General features: G+C 34.8%; 1 protein-coding gene and 2 long non-coding RNA genes across 3 annotated transcripts in view; 2 read left to right on the top strand and 1 right to left on the bottom strand.

Annotated features, from left to right (window-relative positions):
- The first annotated feature begins 3,665 nt into the window (after positions 1-3,665).
- LOC129923504 (uncharacterized) lies at positions 3,666-5,407 on the top strand. Its single transcript, XR_008775467.1, has 3 exons — positions 3,666-3,920; positions 4,920-5,010; positions 5,133-5,407. It is a non-coding gene; the product is annotated as an uncharacterized LOC129923504 (long non-coding RNA).
- A 287-nt stretch (positions 5,408-5,694) lies between these two features.
- On the bottom strand, positions 5,695-7,853 carry LOC129923505 (uncharacterized). The gene is made up of 2 exons (XR_008775468.1): positions 7,621-7,853; positions 5,695-6,111 (listed from the first exon to the last, which is right to left on the bottom strand). It is a non-coding gene; the product is annotated as an uncharacterized LOC129923505 (long non-coding RNA).
- Positions 7,854-17,414: 9,561 nt separating this feature from the next.
- Positions 17,415-17,826, top strand: part of LOC106057282 (ADAM 17-like protease) — a 42,630-nt gene continuing 42,218 nt past the window's right edge. Inside the window, exon 1 of the mRNA XM_056014476.1 lies at positions 17,415-17,583. Coding sequence (XP_055870451.1) covers positions 17,541-17,583 — 43 coding nt within the window. The 5' untranslated portion in view covers positions 17,415-17,540. The remainder of the gene's footprint in view (positions 17,584-17,826) is intronic.

Below are 17,826 nucleotides of genomic sequence, written 5' to 3'. Positions count from 1 at the left end.
ATCATGATATGTAGTTAGAGATAGTCCAAAGCATTGGAATACTGAAATAGAAACTGAAAAGTCTCCTTTTTAGAGTAACCCAATGCTGGAACATCCTTAAGTTGTGTTAACACAGATTGATGAATGTATTTACAAGTTTTATTTACGGTAGCTCAGATTGTGCATGCGTCCAGGAGGGCCTCGCTCTCAAAAATGATTTGACTGGAAGGAGGGCATCACCAAATAAAAATAGACAAAGTTTTTGTGGGTCATTAACTTTTGCAACAAATCACAAATTAAAAAAAAATAATTGTTTTTTTTTTTCAAATGAAGGGGGAGTGACCAAATAAAATCTATAAGATTGTACTTTATAACATTTATACTTACAAAAACAATTTTGAACTCACTATTTCTCCCACACCCATTCTCGAATCAAGTAGAAACTGCACAATTATTCATTGTTCCTAAAAAAAATCAATTTTAAAAAATTAACCAATTAAATATGTTAATAAATTGATTTTGTTTGATATAAAAAGGGAAACAAATCTTACAGGAGACTGTAAATTTGTTCTTCCCCTTATATGAAAATTAAGATTTTAAGAAAATAAATTCGTCTTTGCATTTTATTCATGCTGTAACGAATCTCACTATCCAGGCTCTCTGCAAACTGCACCATACACCACCAACTTAAAGAACTTGACAACTCAGGGCCCCAAAGTAACGTAACACTTTTATTGTTGAATAAATAACAGCCAATACTGTACAATTGGCAACACGTACACTGTACAAATATTAGAGATGGGAAACGAACCGAACCGAACTCGAACCTCACTTATGACCGAACCGAACCCGAACTTTGAAACTGCTTGGTACGAACCGAACTGAACGAACCCTCCTTATCTTAACCGAACTAATTTAGCAATTTGTACATCCTTTTTTTTTATTTTTGGTTTAAAAAAAAATTACTTAAATATTTTATTTAAATTTTAATGATTCCATTATACTTTGAAAACTTGGGAGGGGGGAGAGGTATTTTGAAAACTTTAAAAAGAAAAAAAAAGCGTCGCGCTGGGGTTCCCATGGGTTTTTCCGTATGTGCCGACTCCCCCCCCCCCCCCCCCCCCTGGCCTTGAATTTTCGCGGGCTGTTTGCAATATTGGTTTTGAGTTGAATAGGCGCCCTCTAATTAAATCTAGATTTAGACTCCCTAGTAAGTAGAAAGATAACATTAAAATATTGTCACTTTTATTTGAGGTGGCTGTTAGTTGAGAGTAGAATATTTTTTGCTGATTATAGAGTGTACATATAAATCTACAATAAGTTTGTTTTTGTTCTAGTTTAAAATAAATTTTAATTGTCTTCTATTAAGTGAATTATTTTTACAAAATTGTGAAGTATTCCATATTTGAATATTATCAGTGGCGTAGCAAGGGTGAGGGAGGAGGGGGAGAATTGGAAAATTAGTGTTTTTTTACAATATTCAATATTACGCAAAATGCAGGGGCCCCCAAAGAGGTCCGGCCCCTCCCGCCCCCCCCCCCAACGCCCCTGAATATTTTTACTATTATTTTGTTTTGCATTATTGATCATCAGTATTTTTAATGTAGCGTTTCTCAAACTTTGGGTCCTCCCCGTGGGTGGGGATGGCGAGTACCTTGAATTGTGGGATGGGGAGACGCAACTTGCTGACAAAAAGGGGTGTCATAGAGTGTGTGTGTGTGTTGTCTGGTGGCGATAAGAAGAGGTTAAGCGACTGATTTGTGTTTATGCATTGAATATGATGAAATTAGCGTAATGCAAATGTGAAACGGCAGACAATCTTGAGACCTAGATTTCGTTTAAATATCATTATATTTCATTAATATTACATCTCTATCAAAAGTTAAATATGTGAATATTGTAATAACAGTTAGGCTATATTGAGTTGTTCACATAAGAACTTTATTTTAAAGTTTATTAAGCGTATATGTTATTATAAGGCTTGTCTTCGAGTCCGAAGATTAGTGAGGAATGTTTTTCCCATGGCTGCGCAGTCCCAGATGTGACCTACATATTTTGCCACATCCAGGGCAAGCATAACCACTGTCTGCAGGTGGTCCATTTAGTTTTTATTTTCGCGTCTGCGTTTGTCCTCGGCAGCGGATTTTCTTTTGGTCTCAAATGTGTATCCCGCGGCCTTCGGGAGTGAACTCCAACTGACTCGTTCTGAGGCCGCATACAACCAGGTGCTCTCTTCTATGTCAGCTAAGCAACGTTGACTCCTAAGTTGGTCTTTGAAGCGTTTCCGTGGGGCGCCTCTGTTATGGCAGCCACCTTTTAGCTCACAAAAAAAAAAATAAGACTGTCTTTGGCATACGTTCGTCTCCCATACGGGATACGTGCCCTGCCCAGCGTAACTGACGGACCATAAGAAGTCCCTCTATACCAGTGGTTCCCAAACTTTTTTGTCTCGTAGTCCCCTTGCCATGTTTTCTGGCATTCGGTAGACCCCCTGCTTAACTTGCAAATTTTTGAAAATTCACCAACATTTTTTTTAAACAAATTTCTAACTGTGGTGAGTTGAGGAGTGAAAAAGTGATTGAAAGCTACATATTAAGATATAGAGATCTATCTTTTTTATTGACAAAATTCAAATTTAAGCCAATAAAATAACAATATTTATTGATGGAATCTCCAAACACACTATAAATTTTTTTTTGTAGGTTTATCATTCGTAGCTTTGGATATTATGTTTCAGATAGGAATTTGTTGCTTTATGAAGTAGTGCTTCAAACATTAAATATAAATTAATTAATAATTTGCCTTAATTATTATTGTTAAAGAAGCTTTTAATTTTATAACTCATGCCTACGAAGTGACCTTGAACTGTATTGTTGCTTAAAGAAATTCTTTTCATAATGATGTAGGTTTGTGCAAAACAGTTTTTAAAACTACAACGGCTGGTAAAAATCTATCTATGATGTTTTCCGTATTTTGCTTAAAAAAAAAAGTAAAGTTTCCCTTTCACACCTTGTGATGATGTTAAGGTCATCTGTTTTTTTTTTCTGTTTTTTTTTTGGGTCAACGGTTAACTAGCTGGGTATCATGCGGGCAGCACAACGACCAAATGCCTTGACTTTCTTAACTTAAGTCAGGTTCCCATTAGAGTTGGATGGACTCGGGAGCCCTTAAAATCCTAAAATTCAAAATTCAATGAGAGTCTAACCCAGAAAACCAGGTTGGGAAGCCAAGCGCTTAACCACTACCACCGCGCTCCCTATTTTGTTATAAGTAAAAAGATATTGTAAGACGTCCATAAACCATCATCTTCTCTTTATGATGTTGAAGAGAGATTTTGAACTTTATCGTTGAATGTTCGAAAGTGTTTCAAATCTTTATCTTGTTATCAGTGTGACATTTGTCTCAGATGATCCTCCAGCGCAATTAGTTTCATATATTCATAAAAAAGGCAATTGGCTTGTTTGACAAAGAAGGAATGAACAATTTTAACTAATCAACGCTATACAGCTTACATTGTTTTTGCTAAACATTACTTACATGTAGACAAAATTAAGTTATTTAAATAAATATTAAAATTAAATATAACAATTTTTTGTTTTAATAGCAGGATAGATATTTTAAGAATGGACCTCATTCACCGAAACGTACGGTCACGTGACAACCATCAACTATTCACTTGTGTGTATAGAATAGTAGCCTATAGATTAGTACTGGAAAGATGGGGAAGCAATGCGTTGCATTTGACTAATAATTATGAACATAAAAAAGAATGGGAAAAAAAAAAAAAAAAGTTTTCATCGTTTTCCTGTGAACAATCCAAAGCTATGTAAAGAATGAATGGGTTGTCAAACTGAAACGAAAAAACTTCACTGCAAGTGTACACTCTGTAATATGTTCAGAGCATTTTGAGGAGAACTGTTTTATTTACCAGCCTTTTACAAGTAAGTAGATAGATCTAAGATCTATAATCTATAGAATCTAATCTATATTTATATTCTAGATCTAGAAGTATTATACTAATATAATAGTAGTACTACTACTAGTAGTAGTGATACGATGATATTTAAGTCTTTGACAAGTAGGCATAGAAAAAAATGGCCTAGATCTAGATCTACATTTCTAAATTCTACATGATAAGAATCTAGATTGACTAGATCTATGTAAGTCTAGAGAATCTAGATCTAGACAAAATAGTTTAAAATATTAATTAGATCTAGTAATCTAGATAATTCTAGATCTACTCAAATCTATAGCCTACTGTATAAAACTATAATCTAAATCTGTAGACCTATTCTACTATTCTAGACTAGAGTGACTAGAGTCTAGAACTCTAGACCTAGATCTATATTTTTTATATTCTAATTCTATTAAATTTACAATCAGAATTAGATCTAGACCTAGATTTTTAAATCTGATTATTATTCAAAGTTTATAAATTAAATTTAAAGAGCATGTAAATAATAAAACAACTAGTCTAGATAGAATATTTCATATTTCTAGATTAGACTAGTGTCATTAGTGACTAGACTAGAAATTAGTAGAAGTAGATCTACTAGTAACTAGATGGATCTAGTCAATCTATAGAATAAGATATAGACTATAGAATTCTATTAGCGTTGATTCGACTTTAAATAATACTAAACAGCCTATTATTATTACTATTAATATTTGCTAAATTCTGATCTAGTTACAATCTAGTACGGTAGTAGTATATTAAATATCAACTTAGATTCCTACAAGTAGGAAAAAAATAGTGGATCTAATGTTAATATTTAATCAGTAGGCCTCCCTATTCATATGTATTACTAGGTTTATATGGCTTATTTTCAGATGGCATATAGATCTATAGGTCTAGTAACTTTCATGTAGATTATTTTGAAAAAAAAAATAAATTTTGTTTTATAACTAATATACATTATATTATTATATATTCCATTTAGATCGCAGACTTCTAAAGCCTGGTGCTGTGCCGACCAAGTTTTCTTTTTCCAAAAGTACACCAAGCCGAAAAAAGACCAAATATGAATTTAGGTAAATGTTTTGAAATATCTAAGCACCGGTAATTATGTTTTACATTTTTTTATCTTAATTGTAAATATTTTTATGATGATCATGTTTGACTGTACACGTAAATATATTTTGTTTCCTTTTAGACAACCTCTTTTACCCCAAGACACCACCATTGAGGAGAAGACTAGAGATGTCACTGTGCAAACTAATGAAGATTTTATTACAGATCTTCTAAAGAGGGTAAATACTTTGGAACCAGGCAGAAGTTGCTCAGTTGAAATTGTGTTATGACTCTTTGAAACTAAAAGGAGATAACTTTCTTTGTTTAAGTAGCTGTTTAGAAGACAAATTATTGTTATGACTTATGAATTTTAGCAACATTTAAATTTAAAATTGGTGTGTATATATTTTATTAATATTTATTAATATAAACTTTTTTATTATGTACTTCTACAGATCAGTGCCCAAAAATATTAAATATTACTTCCTTATTTATATAGTTTTCCTCTTACAATGTTGTTACTTTGGTTTATTATGACTTAACAATTTTTCTCTGGCAACTTGAAATAATTGGTGTGCACATTTTATTAATATAAGCTTGTTTATTTCATGTTTAAAATTTGTATATATGTATATATTTTTAGTAATAATATCAGCTTCCTTGTGTACAATATACTTTTCACATCATTCAATAAAATAATACACTTATAAAGAAACAAAGACTTTATTTTGCTATGACAATGTATCATATCTATTTAAATGAACTACAAAATGAATTGCAAACATCACAAAGCTAAAAAAATATAGATGGTAATGGTATAGTTCTGTCATAGAAGACAATGTCAGAGGTTAATCTTTTAGGATCGGCTTGTAGAACTGAAAATATAGGAGTGTTCTGAGGTAAGGCAGCCAAAGCAGACATTGAAACACTGGTATCAAAATTTTGTAGACCAGTCTTATCACAGCTAAAACTATCCTTCGTTTTCTGAGACTTTAGGTGCAGGTTGATGCTGCATACATTTCTTTTCCGCTATAGTCTTCTAGAGCAGAAAGAAGACCAAAAAGATGTTTACAACAGGCGGGCTTGCAACCCCCTGCACACTGACACTCTCCTTCAATGACCTGAAAGAATAAATATATATTTTTTTAAAATTAATAAATACATATATTAATGCATTAAATGTTTTAAAATTAATAGGTGTGCATAGACTAATTTTATAAACCCCCCCACGCACAGGTTGTAGATTATGCCCACTTCACATACCTCTTGCACTGCCTCTGAATATATGATTTCAAATTTAAACTAAATCTATAATGTAGATAAAATGTAGTAGACATCTAGATTTATCAGTTTAGAATTATATTGGATCCTACAATGTTCATGACTAATATTGTGTTAATTACATTATAAATCTTGTCACTCTATTCTAGGTGATAAGTAAATGCTATATATATCTTGAATTCTAGACCTAGCCTTATTCCAGAAATAATCTCTATAATCACTCTAGACAAGTGTTTCTCGAAATGTGTTCCGTAGAACCTTACGCCTGAATAAGTGTTCCATGAACTACTGGAATAATTAATTAGTAGGCTACCATGTGAATAAATCTTTTTTTAAAAATAAGAAAAGTTTTCCGCTAAATACTCATAGTGAGCGAAGTGTTCCATTTTGAAGGAAAAGGTTTGGGAAACACTGCTCTAGACTAGGACTATAAGTATAGATCTATATATAGCTAGATCTAGTAAAGAAGGTCTTAACTACAATAAAGAATTACATGGCATAGGCCTATAATTCTATATCTCAAAGTAATCTAGATCCAGGTAGATCTAGAGACTATATTACTAGCTAAATTTATAATCTATATGTTATTATTTATAATGTAGATCTATTACATAATTAATAAATTAGTAGATCTATAATCATACATTTTCAACATTTCTAAATTTTCAAAGATCAATTCACAGGACCAGATCTAGGTCTAGATTAAAAATATAATATTATAGATTTAGAGTTTAGAGACTATTAGAGATCTAGTTGTTTTTTTTTTTACTAGTTTAGATCTAGAATCTAAATCTAGATGTTCTAAGTTTGATCTATCAACTTAAGTTAATCTTGTGAGTCTAAGTCAGTCTAGGGTCTAGAGTACGAGAGTCTACAGCAAGATCTAGATGTATATTTATATTAGATCTAGAAGCTAGTCTATCTAAAAAAAAAATCTAGATTAGATAGAGCTAAGTAGATCTAGATAGTTACTAAATTCTAGAATTTCTATCTAGACTAGTCTAGATCTAAAAGTAGTAAAAGTCTAGTAGATCTAGACTAGAATTGACTAGATTAAAACTAGATCTAGGGTAATAGTTTAGATACGCAGATACCTTTGCCGACCACCATGTTGTTTGTTAAGCATATTTTCAGTTAAATAAGTCAATAAGTTTTGAATAAGTACTAGATCTAGATCTAGTCATAATCTAGTCTTTAACTTTAAGTAAGTAGATTGACTAATCTAGACAGATCATAGATCTATAGCTATAGTCAACTATAGTCTATAGTTCTATAGTATATACTATACTTATACTGTATAGTAAGATAAAGATAGTCATAGATTCTATGGTAATTTAAAAAGAGCTTACCTTTCCATTGTAGCTAATCACTCCAGTAACATTGTAATTAAATTACGTGTCTGTAATCATTTTCACATGCACGTGCTGCATTTATAACATCGCAATATTCTAACAAGTTAACAAAAGTAAAATTTACAAGCAAGAGTGGTTTTCTAACAATAGATTCCATGTTGGTGTCTAGATTAAGCTGATGGTTGTCACGTGACTTGAGGGGTGTTTGTTTACGATTGGTGAATGAGGTCCATTAACTTAGATACAAATTATATCTTAGTGTGAAGAACTACATTAATGGGATTTAAAAATTAAAGTCACGACCTGCTTACATGAAATCTACTATCGTAGACCCCGTGTACATCGCATAGACCCTCAATTTGTTTTTTCACTTTCGTAGACCCCTTGGAGGTCTTCATAGACCCCTGGGGGTCTATATAGACCACTTTGGGAATCACTGGTCTATACTATCCTTACTGGTAAAAATATAAAACGCCTTTATAGGTTCAATTGTACTAGCCGTTTGTAAGCGACAAACCAACGACCAACTAACAAGGAGAGGGGGCGTCGAAAAAAAAGTTTTATTTTCAGTTTAACTTATCTGAATATTAATATAATTACATGTTTAAAAATTAAAATATATTAAGTAGGAGCCTAGATGTCATTTTATCTTCTAATAAGACCTTGTCAACTGTAGACTGCTTTTTGTGAGGCGCGTATGCACAATATGGGTCAAAACGTTTTGAAGAAAACATTTTAAAACATCTCCGCTATTGAGATTCTTCTGCATTTTTTGTCTCAGAATAGTCGAATTTCTTCCGTATATTGCAATTTATTATGATGAATAATGTGTTCTGAAAGAAAGCACATCGATATTAGCCTTTAAAAAAATATCTTTTCTTACTAAGAGAAAAAGGTTAGAATACGCTTAGCGCCGAGTCATGCCCAAATTAAACCACTTGCCGACTTGAGCAAAAACCTGCCGCATCTTTAATTCTATCTCCATTAAGAAATTTTTACAATGCTTAAAATGTATGTAGGCAACATTATTTTGGAAAAAGTATTGCCCATAGGCCTATTATATGTTGCAAAGTATTTGTTTTATGTAAAAATTAAACTTAAAGTGTTTTATCTGATAAATTGTATTAAACCTTATAACTTAATTTTGCTATTACATAATTTCATAACATCGAACCGAGCCGAACCCGAACTTTAGACCTGACCGAACCGAACCGAACCCGAACTATACTCGTCATCGAACCGAACCGAACTCGAACTTAAATCTAACCGAACCGAACCCGAACTTTAAAAGTTGGGTTCGATTCCCATCTCTAATAAATATGTCTCCGATAACATCGTACCGCCGTATTAACTCTTGCACTGGCCTCTCCGTCTCGTTCCGGGCTTGCACTGGGTTCAACAGTTCAGGACTAGTGACTTCACACACTAGGCTCGTTGTGTCGGACTCGATCGCAGACCAAGATCAAGACGCCAGTTGTCTCAACTGTACTTGACAGTACTCCGCACTGAACCGTCGTAATACTCCGTACAGAACCACACCGTTGAACTGTGCTGTAGTCGACCGTGTTCTGAACCCCTGTCGTGAACCCACTTGACTGCGACACCTCCGCTCTTTATATAGGGTCCCTACTGGCCTTCTCGAACCGGACAGAACGCTCGATGTTTCTAGGTGATCAGATGACTACAACTCTCGTGACGCTCCTGAGCTCTGTTCACGACGTCGATCCTTGCCGAACCGTCGTGTTGAAACTCGTCTCGGCTGACCGTCGTAACTCGTCACGGTTGACCGCTCGTCTAGCTGGCCCGGGGCGATTTGTGTCGGCTGACTACACTCACACCACTACCCCCATCTGTGCCACCACCAGGTTTACAACAATACTTTACTAAGTGAAAAATCACGATCAAATTAGCTTTACGAGCTATCTACAATAGAAGGTAGATTTCCAACATAAAGCCGATAAACATTCAGTTCTGCCTTTTAAATTTAAAATCGACTAGCAAAATATAGCTTTTAATATTTTTAAGAGATCGAGATAGATTTAGATCTATATTTAAATCACATTGACTATTTCAGTAAATTAAATATTGGAACTTACTGTTTTGGTTAAAATTAGCCCCATTATTTTTATTAAATGAAAACTGACAATGACGTTTTTTTTTTAATCGTGAGTAGGATTGGCGTTTTCCATATTGAATGACACCTCAAGATTAGGCCTACAATTTGGTCTATTTTTCAGAACAAGTTTTGAGTTTTCATGATATTTTAATAATTTCAGCAGACTTTTTTCGTATACATTGCAATTTCAGGAGATTCCCAGGAGCTCCTGGAAAATCAGGAGACCACGGAAACCCTGTTATAAGCTAAACTGGTTTAATTTAATAATTTACAACTATAGGTAGCGCGGGGCCTATGAAAGTGCAGGAACCACTGCGGCCGCATATAGGTTGCAGTGCCCTAAGGCCGGCCATGGTACTATGTCAGGTGTGCTTTCAAACAAAATACAAAGGTGCTTACAGAAATTCTGACTCGTGCAAGTATACCTTTCATGTGGTTTTCTAAAACATTTTAAACTTTTCTACATTATAGATACACTTTTAGTTATGGGTTTTATCCAAATAACATTTCCATCATCTTATGGAAATTCTATATTCAATAAAGACTCGTTAATATGGTCACACAATGTCAAATATTCTGAATTTATAGAAACCGTCCATGCAATTTATCCTTCCGTTGTTTTACTTCTTTACATCAATCATAGCAACGACTTCCTTGTCAATTGTATTAGTAGCCGGATGCCCATGTTTCCGATTTTCCAATTCTGATGACTATTCTTGATACGTCTTTTGGTGTTACAGTTTTGTACTTGATCTCCTCCCCTTTTAAATTAATTAGTGACTAATTTGTATTTCATTTCTATAGAATTAGTTGAAAATAGTTGACAACAAAAAATTTCTTGCTATTCATCCTCAACAGGAAGCATGTCAGAACCATTATTTTAACAACCGGTGTACTTTAATTTCCTTTTGCTGGGGATAATTTTTTGCGCAATTCATAGGAAATTGGCACTCGACAAAAAGAAGGTATCCCCTAAAATATTGAAATCTATATCATTCAACTGATTCATTGTAACATTTCCTTCATCTTGGCTAGAGTTTTTTTTTTTACATTCTACTTCTGAAATTACATCTTCAGAAATCTCAATTGCCACTTATTTACTTGCCAATTCTACAAAATTAACATAAATTACATAGGAGATTTCAGTAATATTTTATACCTGAAGAAAATCGTTTTGGACTATTTGTAGAATTTCATTAAAAAAAGGCGAAATATTTTTAGAAATATATTTAGATATATTTATCAATTGTGAATAACTTGTTCCAATATTTAGCTACTGACACTTACTTTTTTTATTGTCAGTAATTCCAAAAGAGCATTTTTTTCACTTCGGTGTCATCCCCTAACGGGTGTCACCCGGTGCGGACCGCACCCCCCCCCCCCTATTGACGCCACTGTCATCTGTTTCTATGATCCACGGTTAGCGAGGGTGTCATGTGGCCAGCACAAAGACCAACCGCTTTTACTTTTCCCTAACTAATGTCATAACAGCCCGAAGATACCGAAATAAAAAATCCCAGGATTCGAGCCCGGGATCTCAATTCGGAAACAAAGCTCTTTACCGCTCAACCACCGCGCCTCCATTAATAATGTTAAATTTACGAGAATTCAAGCATTAGCCATTAGCCGGGAAAAAGATTAAAGCAAACTACTGTCTCCAGACTGCAAGGGGAGGGGGTGAAGTTGTTTTTGACCTAGTGAACTTTTTGCGCAAGATATTGCTTTTTATTTTCGTAATACCTGAAGCTGAAGGCCGATTTTACTGTCCAATCATGTTGGGAGCACTATCGTAGTTTTATTGAATTCACATTTAGCTACTACATTGTTATTTGTCAGCCACGTTTGTTGACCTCTTGCATTCACTAGAAGTCAGTATGTAAGACATGATTCGACTCATATATATTTATTAGAGTTAGGAGATTTCGGCAGTAGAAATCATGAAAGTATCCAGATCTGGTCATTTGTAATATTGTAATAACTTAAGGGAGGAAACTTAGCCATATACAGATGATTGTTTATTGACAGGAGGACACGACAAACATATAGTAATAATGCAGTCTGCCTTGAGCACAGCCTCTTTATAGATGATTTTGGCGGATTTCCTTTATCTTTTCTAATATCAACATTCCTTTCTAGGCTAATAGTTCTTAGCATCTTCCGCAGAACGAGATGTAGGTGCGCGCATCACAGAGAGTTACTAATCAGAGTTACAACATTATGTTTTGAGTGCTGCCCACAATAACAAGAAGAAATAGCAAGAATATATTATAACATGGACAAGTTCAAAGTTTGTGCTTAATGCTAAATATTTGTTTCAATAGTGGCCAATTTTTGGATTCTTCTTTCCATACAGTTCTTAACAAACGGTCACTGAACAACCAGTTTTAATACTTAATTACCATTATTTTAAAAATCTAAACTAAAAATAGGTAGTAGGACCTATGTATGGAAAACTATAACCACTTAGCAGGCGGATTTCAAGTCACTGTGATTAACATGAGAGACCAGATTGACACATGAGTCCGTAATTATCTTAAATTCTCTTTTGAAGTAACGTTTGTAAAATATAAAATGAATGATAAACATTTAAATTCTTATTATAGTCAATTCATTATTTTTTCTTTCAAAGGTCCTCTGTTGGTTATTTGCATAGGCCCAGTGAAACCCCCCCCCCCCCCGGTTGCTATAATATGCCATTGTGGACCCTTTTCTTTTTAGTTTTAGCTTACGATCGTATCACCTAAGTGATTTCCACGAACTTATAAATGCTAATAGGCCTACATAATACTAAGAACTTAAATGCTAATAGGCCTACATAATACTATAAGAACTTAAATGCTAATAGGCCTACATAATACTATAAGAACTTTATAAATGCTAATAGGCCTACATAATACTAAGAACTTAAATGCTAATAGGCCTACATAATACTAAGAACTTAAATGCTAATATAGGCCTACATAATACTATAAGAACTTAAATGCTAATAGGCCTACATAATATACTATAAGAACTTAAATGCTAATAGGCCTACATAATACTAAGACTTAAATGCTAATAGGCCTACATACTTCTAAGAAAGTGCAATGTACATCGTTTTGTTAATATTCCGTAAGCCTAGGCTGATATATTTGTGTCAGAATGGGTGCCATCAAAGTAAAACTATATAATATGGCTTGTCTTCGAGTCCGAAGATTAATGAGGAATGCAGTATTTCCCGTGGATGCGCAGCCCCAGCTGTGACCTACATATATTTTGTTACATCCAGGACAAGCATAACCATTGTCCGCAGGTGGTCGATTCAGATTTTCGTTTCGCCGTCAGCACACTGGCGGATCCAGAACTTTGGAGTGGGGGGGGGGGCGATTTTTTTCCAAACCCTAACCCTAACGCCCAGTGAACCCTAACCCTATGCATAAACGTGCGTACAGCACAAACATATATATATATATATATATATTCGATATATGAGAATAAAATAAGACTGTTTCTCAATCTTCGGCGAAAAAAAAAACAGGAAAAAAAACAGTCATGTTGAGGCCTTTCTCTTGCACGCTTGGGGGTCTGGGAAAGAGCTGTAAGTTTCCTCAGTAGGGTTCGGGGCGAAGCCCCGACAATCAAAAGTGCTTTCTTGCCTTTTTCACTACAGAAACGCATTCTCCTGACATCTACAGCTTATTACTTATTAGTGGGGTTCGGGGCGAAGCCCCGACGTTTTCTTGCATTTTTCACTGCAGGAACGCATTCTCCTGACATCTACAGCTTATTGTTTATCAGTGGGGTTCGGGGCGAAGCCCCGACGCAAAAAGCGTTTTCTTGCATTTTTCACTGCAGAAACGCATTCTCCTGACATCTACAGCTTATTACTTATTAGTGGGGTTCGGGGCGAAGCCCCGACGTTTTCTTGCATTTTTCACTGCAGAAACGCATTCTCCTGACATCTACAGCTCATTGTTTATCAGTGGGGTTCGGGGCGAAGCCCCGACGCCAAAATCGTTTCCTTGCATTTTTCACTGCAGAAACGCATTCTCCTGACATCTACAGCTTATTATTCATCAGTGAGGTTCGGGGCGAAACCTCAACGCTAAAAGCGTTTTTTTTGGCATTCTTCACTGCAGTAACGCATTCTCCTGACCTACAGCTCATTATTCATTCTATTATAAAGGGCCTTTTGAATAATATGGAAAAATATTCAAATATTCTAATATGAATTTATAGTCCCTTAATACATTGCAAATACAACCGATTTGTTCTTTGAAAAGATAAGATACCCAACATATTTAGATTAAGGCTTTGAGGATCGTCGCCGAAACAAAAAAAATTCGATTAATAATATTCAATAAAATGTAAGCATAAATTGTGAGTTATAGTCCTAAATTTATTTAACTAGAAAAATATGAAATAGAGTAAAGGTTGGAAAAAGTCGACTAGGAAAAGATTATCTGGCTTTTGAACTCATCTCAACCGTGACTGATATATTGAAAAATTTCGTTTGAATTATAACTTTTCCAAAGCAAAGTCTTTCTTAAAATAGTTATGATATACTCATGTGAAATTACACAAACTCTGTCTGGAAAGGGGAAGGGCGGTAAAATGAAAACGATTAATCTTCCCTCCTTTTTATAATTTCTGCTAATGATTGCATTTTGCATTAAAGAATAGGGGTTGGGCGACTCGATATAAGAATTTACTTTATAGCATATATAAACTATATTAGTGACAGTTTTTTTTTTTTTTTTTTTTTTTTGTAGTTTCTTACTGTAATACCAAAAGAAAAAGTATTGGTTTGTCCGATGGGGGTGAAGGTGATTGAATGTATCGCACTTCCACCTATTTATATTATATAGATATTCGACTAATTTTGTTCACATACTATGATTTCTCCATAAAAGTATGACTGCCCCCCCCCCACTCAAAGGGTTTAGATGGGAAGGGCAGTAGAGGTATTCGCTCCCCCCCTTCCAATCGGCCAAAGATGAACGACATAATATAAAGACCTGTTAAAATACCAATAAAAAGTTTTAATCATATAGATATTTAATTGATTCTGTTAGCAAGCTGTGACTTCTACAAATAAATAGGACCGCCCCCCCCACTCGGAAGTTTATGGTGGGGGGGGGGGCGGATTGATGCCATCGCCCCCTCCCGACCCTACCAAATCGATCAAATTACTAGAAGGGGGGGGCGAAATAATCTAAAAATAGGTTGAAATATAAATAATTAGTATATATTATTAACATAAGTATTAATTCGTATACAAATTGTGTGAATTCTATACTAAAATTCGTCCGCCCCCTCCTTCGGGGGGGGGGGGGGGTCGGCCGAGTGGGGGGGGGGGCGATCGCCCCTACCGCCCCCCCCTGGATCCGCCAGTGCGTCAGCAGCGAATTTTCTTTTGGTCTCAAATGTGTATCCCGCTGCCTTCTTGAGTGACCTCCAGCTGTCTATATAGATCTACATGAATATTATATGATTTTTATCTATATGATACAATCAACACTATATTTTTTTTAAACATCCCTTGTCGGGCCCTATTGATTGGACATGTGGTTGGTACTAGTTGGTACGCCACTGAGTGCGACTGATAAAAACAGATAAAAATTCTTAGTTTGGGTATTTGATGACATGTACTGCGGCACTCATCGTGATGCCCTCCAAAATAAAAAGAAATATATATAGGTCTAACGCCAAAAAAAATAAAAAAAATTAAAAGCTTTCTTTCTGGCAAAACTTTCAATAATTTTTCTACCATGTCTTATTCAATGATCAAAATTTCCAAATTATTGAGTCGTAAAATTTGTCATCACTCTTGAATGGTAACGATCGCCAGAAATATGCGAATAGTCAGGACAGGGCTATTGATCAAGCTGATATTTTTGTATAAAACTCAAGAGCTCACCAGGTTTTTAATGTTTTGTAAAGTTTTGAGGCTTAATTGTAAAGAAAATTTCGATAAACCGTTGAATCCTCTTTCATTCCAGACGATTGAATTGTTGAAATGGCGACAAAAAAAAAATAGGCCTATATATTTATCAACCACATCATAAGGTGCTCAGATTCGGCGGTGATTATTTCTTAAACACTCCGGTACAATAAAGAATGAATTTCCTTCTTCTTTTTCGACTGCATCTTTTTCTTGTGGCCAATACGACTTTGAGGTTTTGCAGTAATCCCTAACCCGGCCCAAGGAAGAAGAAATTCCCTTCGTAGCTCTTTCTTTTTGAAAAAAAAATAAATTATAGAATCTTCATCTATTTCGCTGGTCTCTTTTTCTTAGTTAATACGTCTTGGGGGTTCTACACTAATCTACACCAATGCACAGATCATTGAAGTCAACGAAAGACTCACGAACTTAAAATTGTAAGCCGTCATTATTATCGTAAAATTGTGGAAGTTAAATCAAACTTTAAATGTCAGCTGTAGGCTACTATCGAAAATAAATAATTGAGAAATATTTGGCTTGTTTTGCTTACTGTATTGTATAATAACTTAAGGGAGGCAACTCAACGAGACATAGATGTTTATTTACAGGACATCACACATACATTATAACAACAACTGTCTTGAGCACAGTCTCTTCATATCGGCTCTGGTCTTGGGCGGAAATCGTTCTCTCCTAATGTCAACATCCTTTTCTGTCTGGTTTCTGGCAGTGCGCACCTTCTGCACTAGCCTGGATGGCGGTGCGCATGGCATAGCGGCCAATATCGGGGTTATAACAGTATGATTTATTTTTATAACCACCCAAAATTACAATAAAATCGTTTTGTATTTGTGTTAGTTTAATTGGTTCAAACCAAATGTTCTATCGGGAGTGGATCCCACTTAGATAGTAATTTCACCTAACTCGAAGATCCAATAAATTGCCTTCATTCATTTTGTCCTTACAATTCTTCTTCCACTTGTTTATGATGTCCACGAGAGTTTTCCACTCTTTTCTTTGTCTTGATCATTGTTCTCATTCCTTGTCTTTACACGCAGACAAATTTCAAGCCACCACTCATTAAATCCATTGTGACGGATTTAAACGCAAATAATGTAGCCTTGTCAGAACAGTATGCATGGGAAGCAAAATAATTAAGAATTTGGGGCAAACAACAGCTCCATTTTCTCAAAACTTTCTCGCCTTTTGGCGTTTGCCTTATAGAAGAAAGTGGACGCGTAAAAGTAAACGTGTGATTGCCTTAATCTTGATCAAGTTAATTTGATTCAAGCCAGTCTTCAGTTTAGATTTTATTTTAGAAGGAATAGAGGAAATTTAACAAAATAGATAAAGAAATAGAATATATGTTTAATTTGTAGATATTTTACTGAGAAAATTTGTCCTTAGTTTGATACCCCTAGCTCATCACCCTGTGGCCCGAACCACATACACATGGCTAGCTATTCCTCTGGGTGTTTTTTTAAAGTTAAAGCATGCAACTATATTTTTAGATAAAAATATATGTTAATATGGCTTAATTGTCTTCGAGTCCGAAGATTAATGAGGAATGCAGTATTTCCAGTGGATTCGCTGCCCCAGCTTTGACCTACATAGCCTATCTATATAATATATAGGTCTGTGGAATTCGCTACATCTAAGAAACGGAAGCGACTTCTGTATTCTTTTTTTGGATTCACTTTTCGGTGAAAAAAGAATAACATAATCTAGTTTTAGGTTTATAGATCTAGACAAGAAGTAGAGTCTTTTTGATGGATTTCAATCTAGATCTAGATAAAGAATAACAAATGTATAATACATATTTGTGTAGATCTAGATCTAAATGTTAGTTATGAATAAAATTCATTGTTTTTTTCGGCCATGAAATTTATAGGATACTGTCTTTATATAAGTTTAGTGGCAGGTGAGTGAGAGTGAGACCGAGTCTCAGTCAGTCTCAGTGAGTTGAGTGAGTCTGCTCTCTGCTGAGTCGACTGGACTGTTATTATTGTTAATCATAAACTTAATAATATAGCCGGTAATCATGAATGTGAGCGTCAAAAATTATTTTTCGCGACATTCCTTGTTGTCTCTTCCTGGCCAAAAACAAATCCAGATTTGTTTATAATTAAATCAAAAATAATTTTGGCATCATTAAGTGCTGCCA

This window comes from Biomphalaria glabrata, chromosome 16 (assembly GCF_947242115.1).
Source record: "Biomphalaria glabrata chromosome 16, xgBioGlab47.1, whole genome shotgun sequence".
Lineage (NCBI taxonomy): Eukaryota > Metazoa > Mollusca > Gastropoda > Planorbidae > Biomphalaria > Biomphalaria glabrata.
The sequence above is the reverse complement of the archived record's forward strand: the minus strand, read 5'-3'. Positions and strand labels throughout refer to the sequence as shown.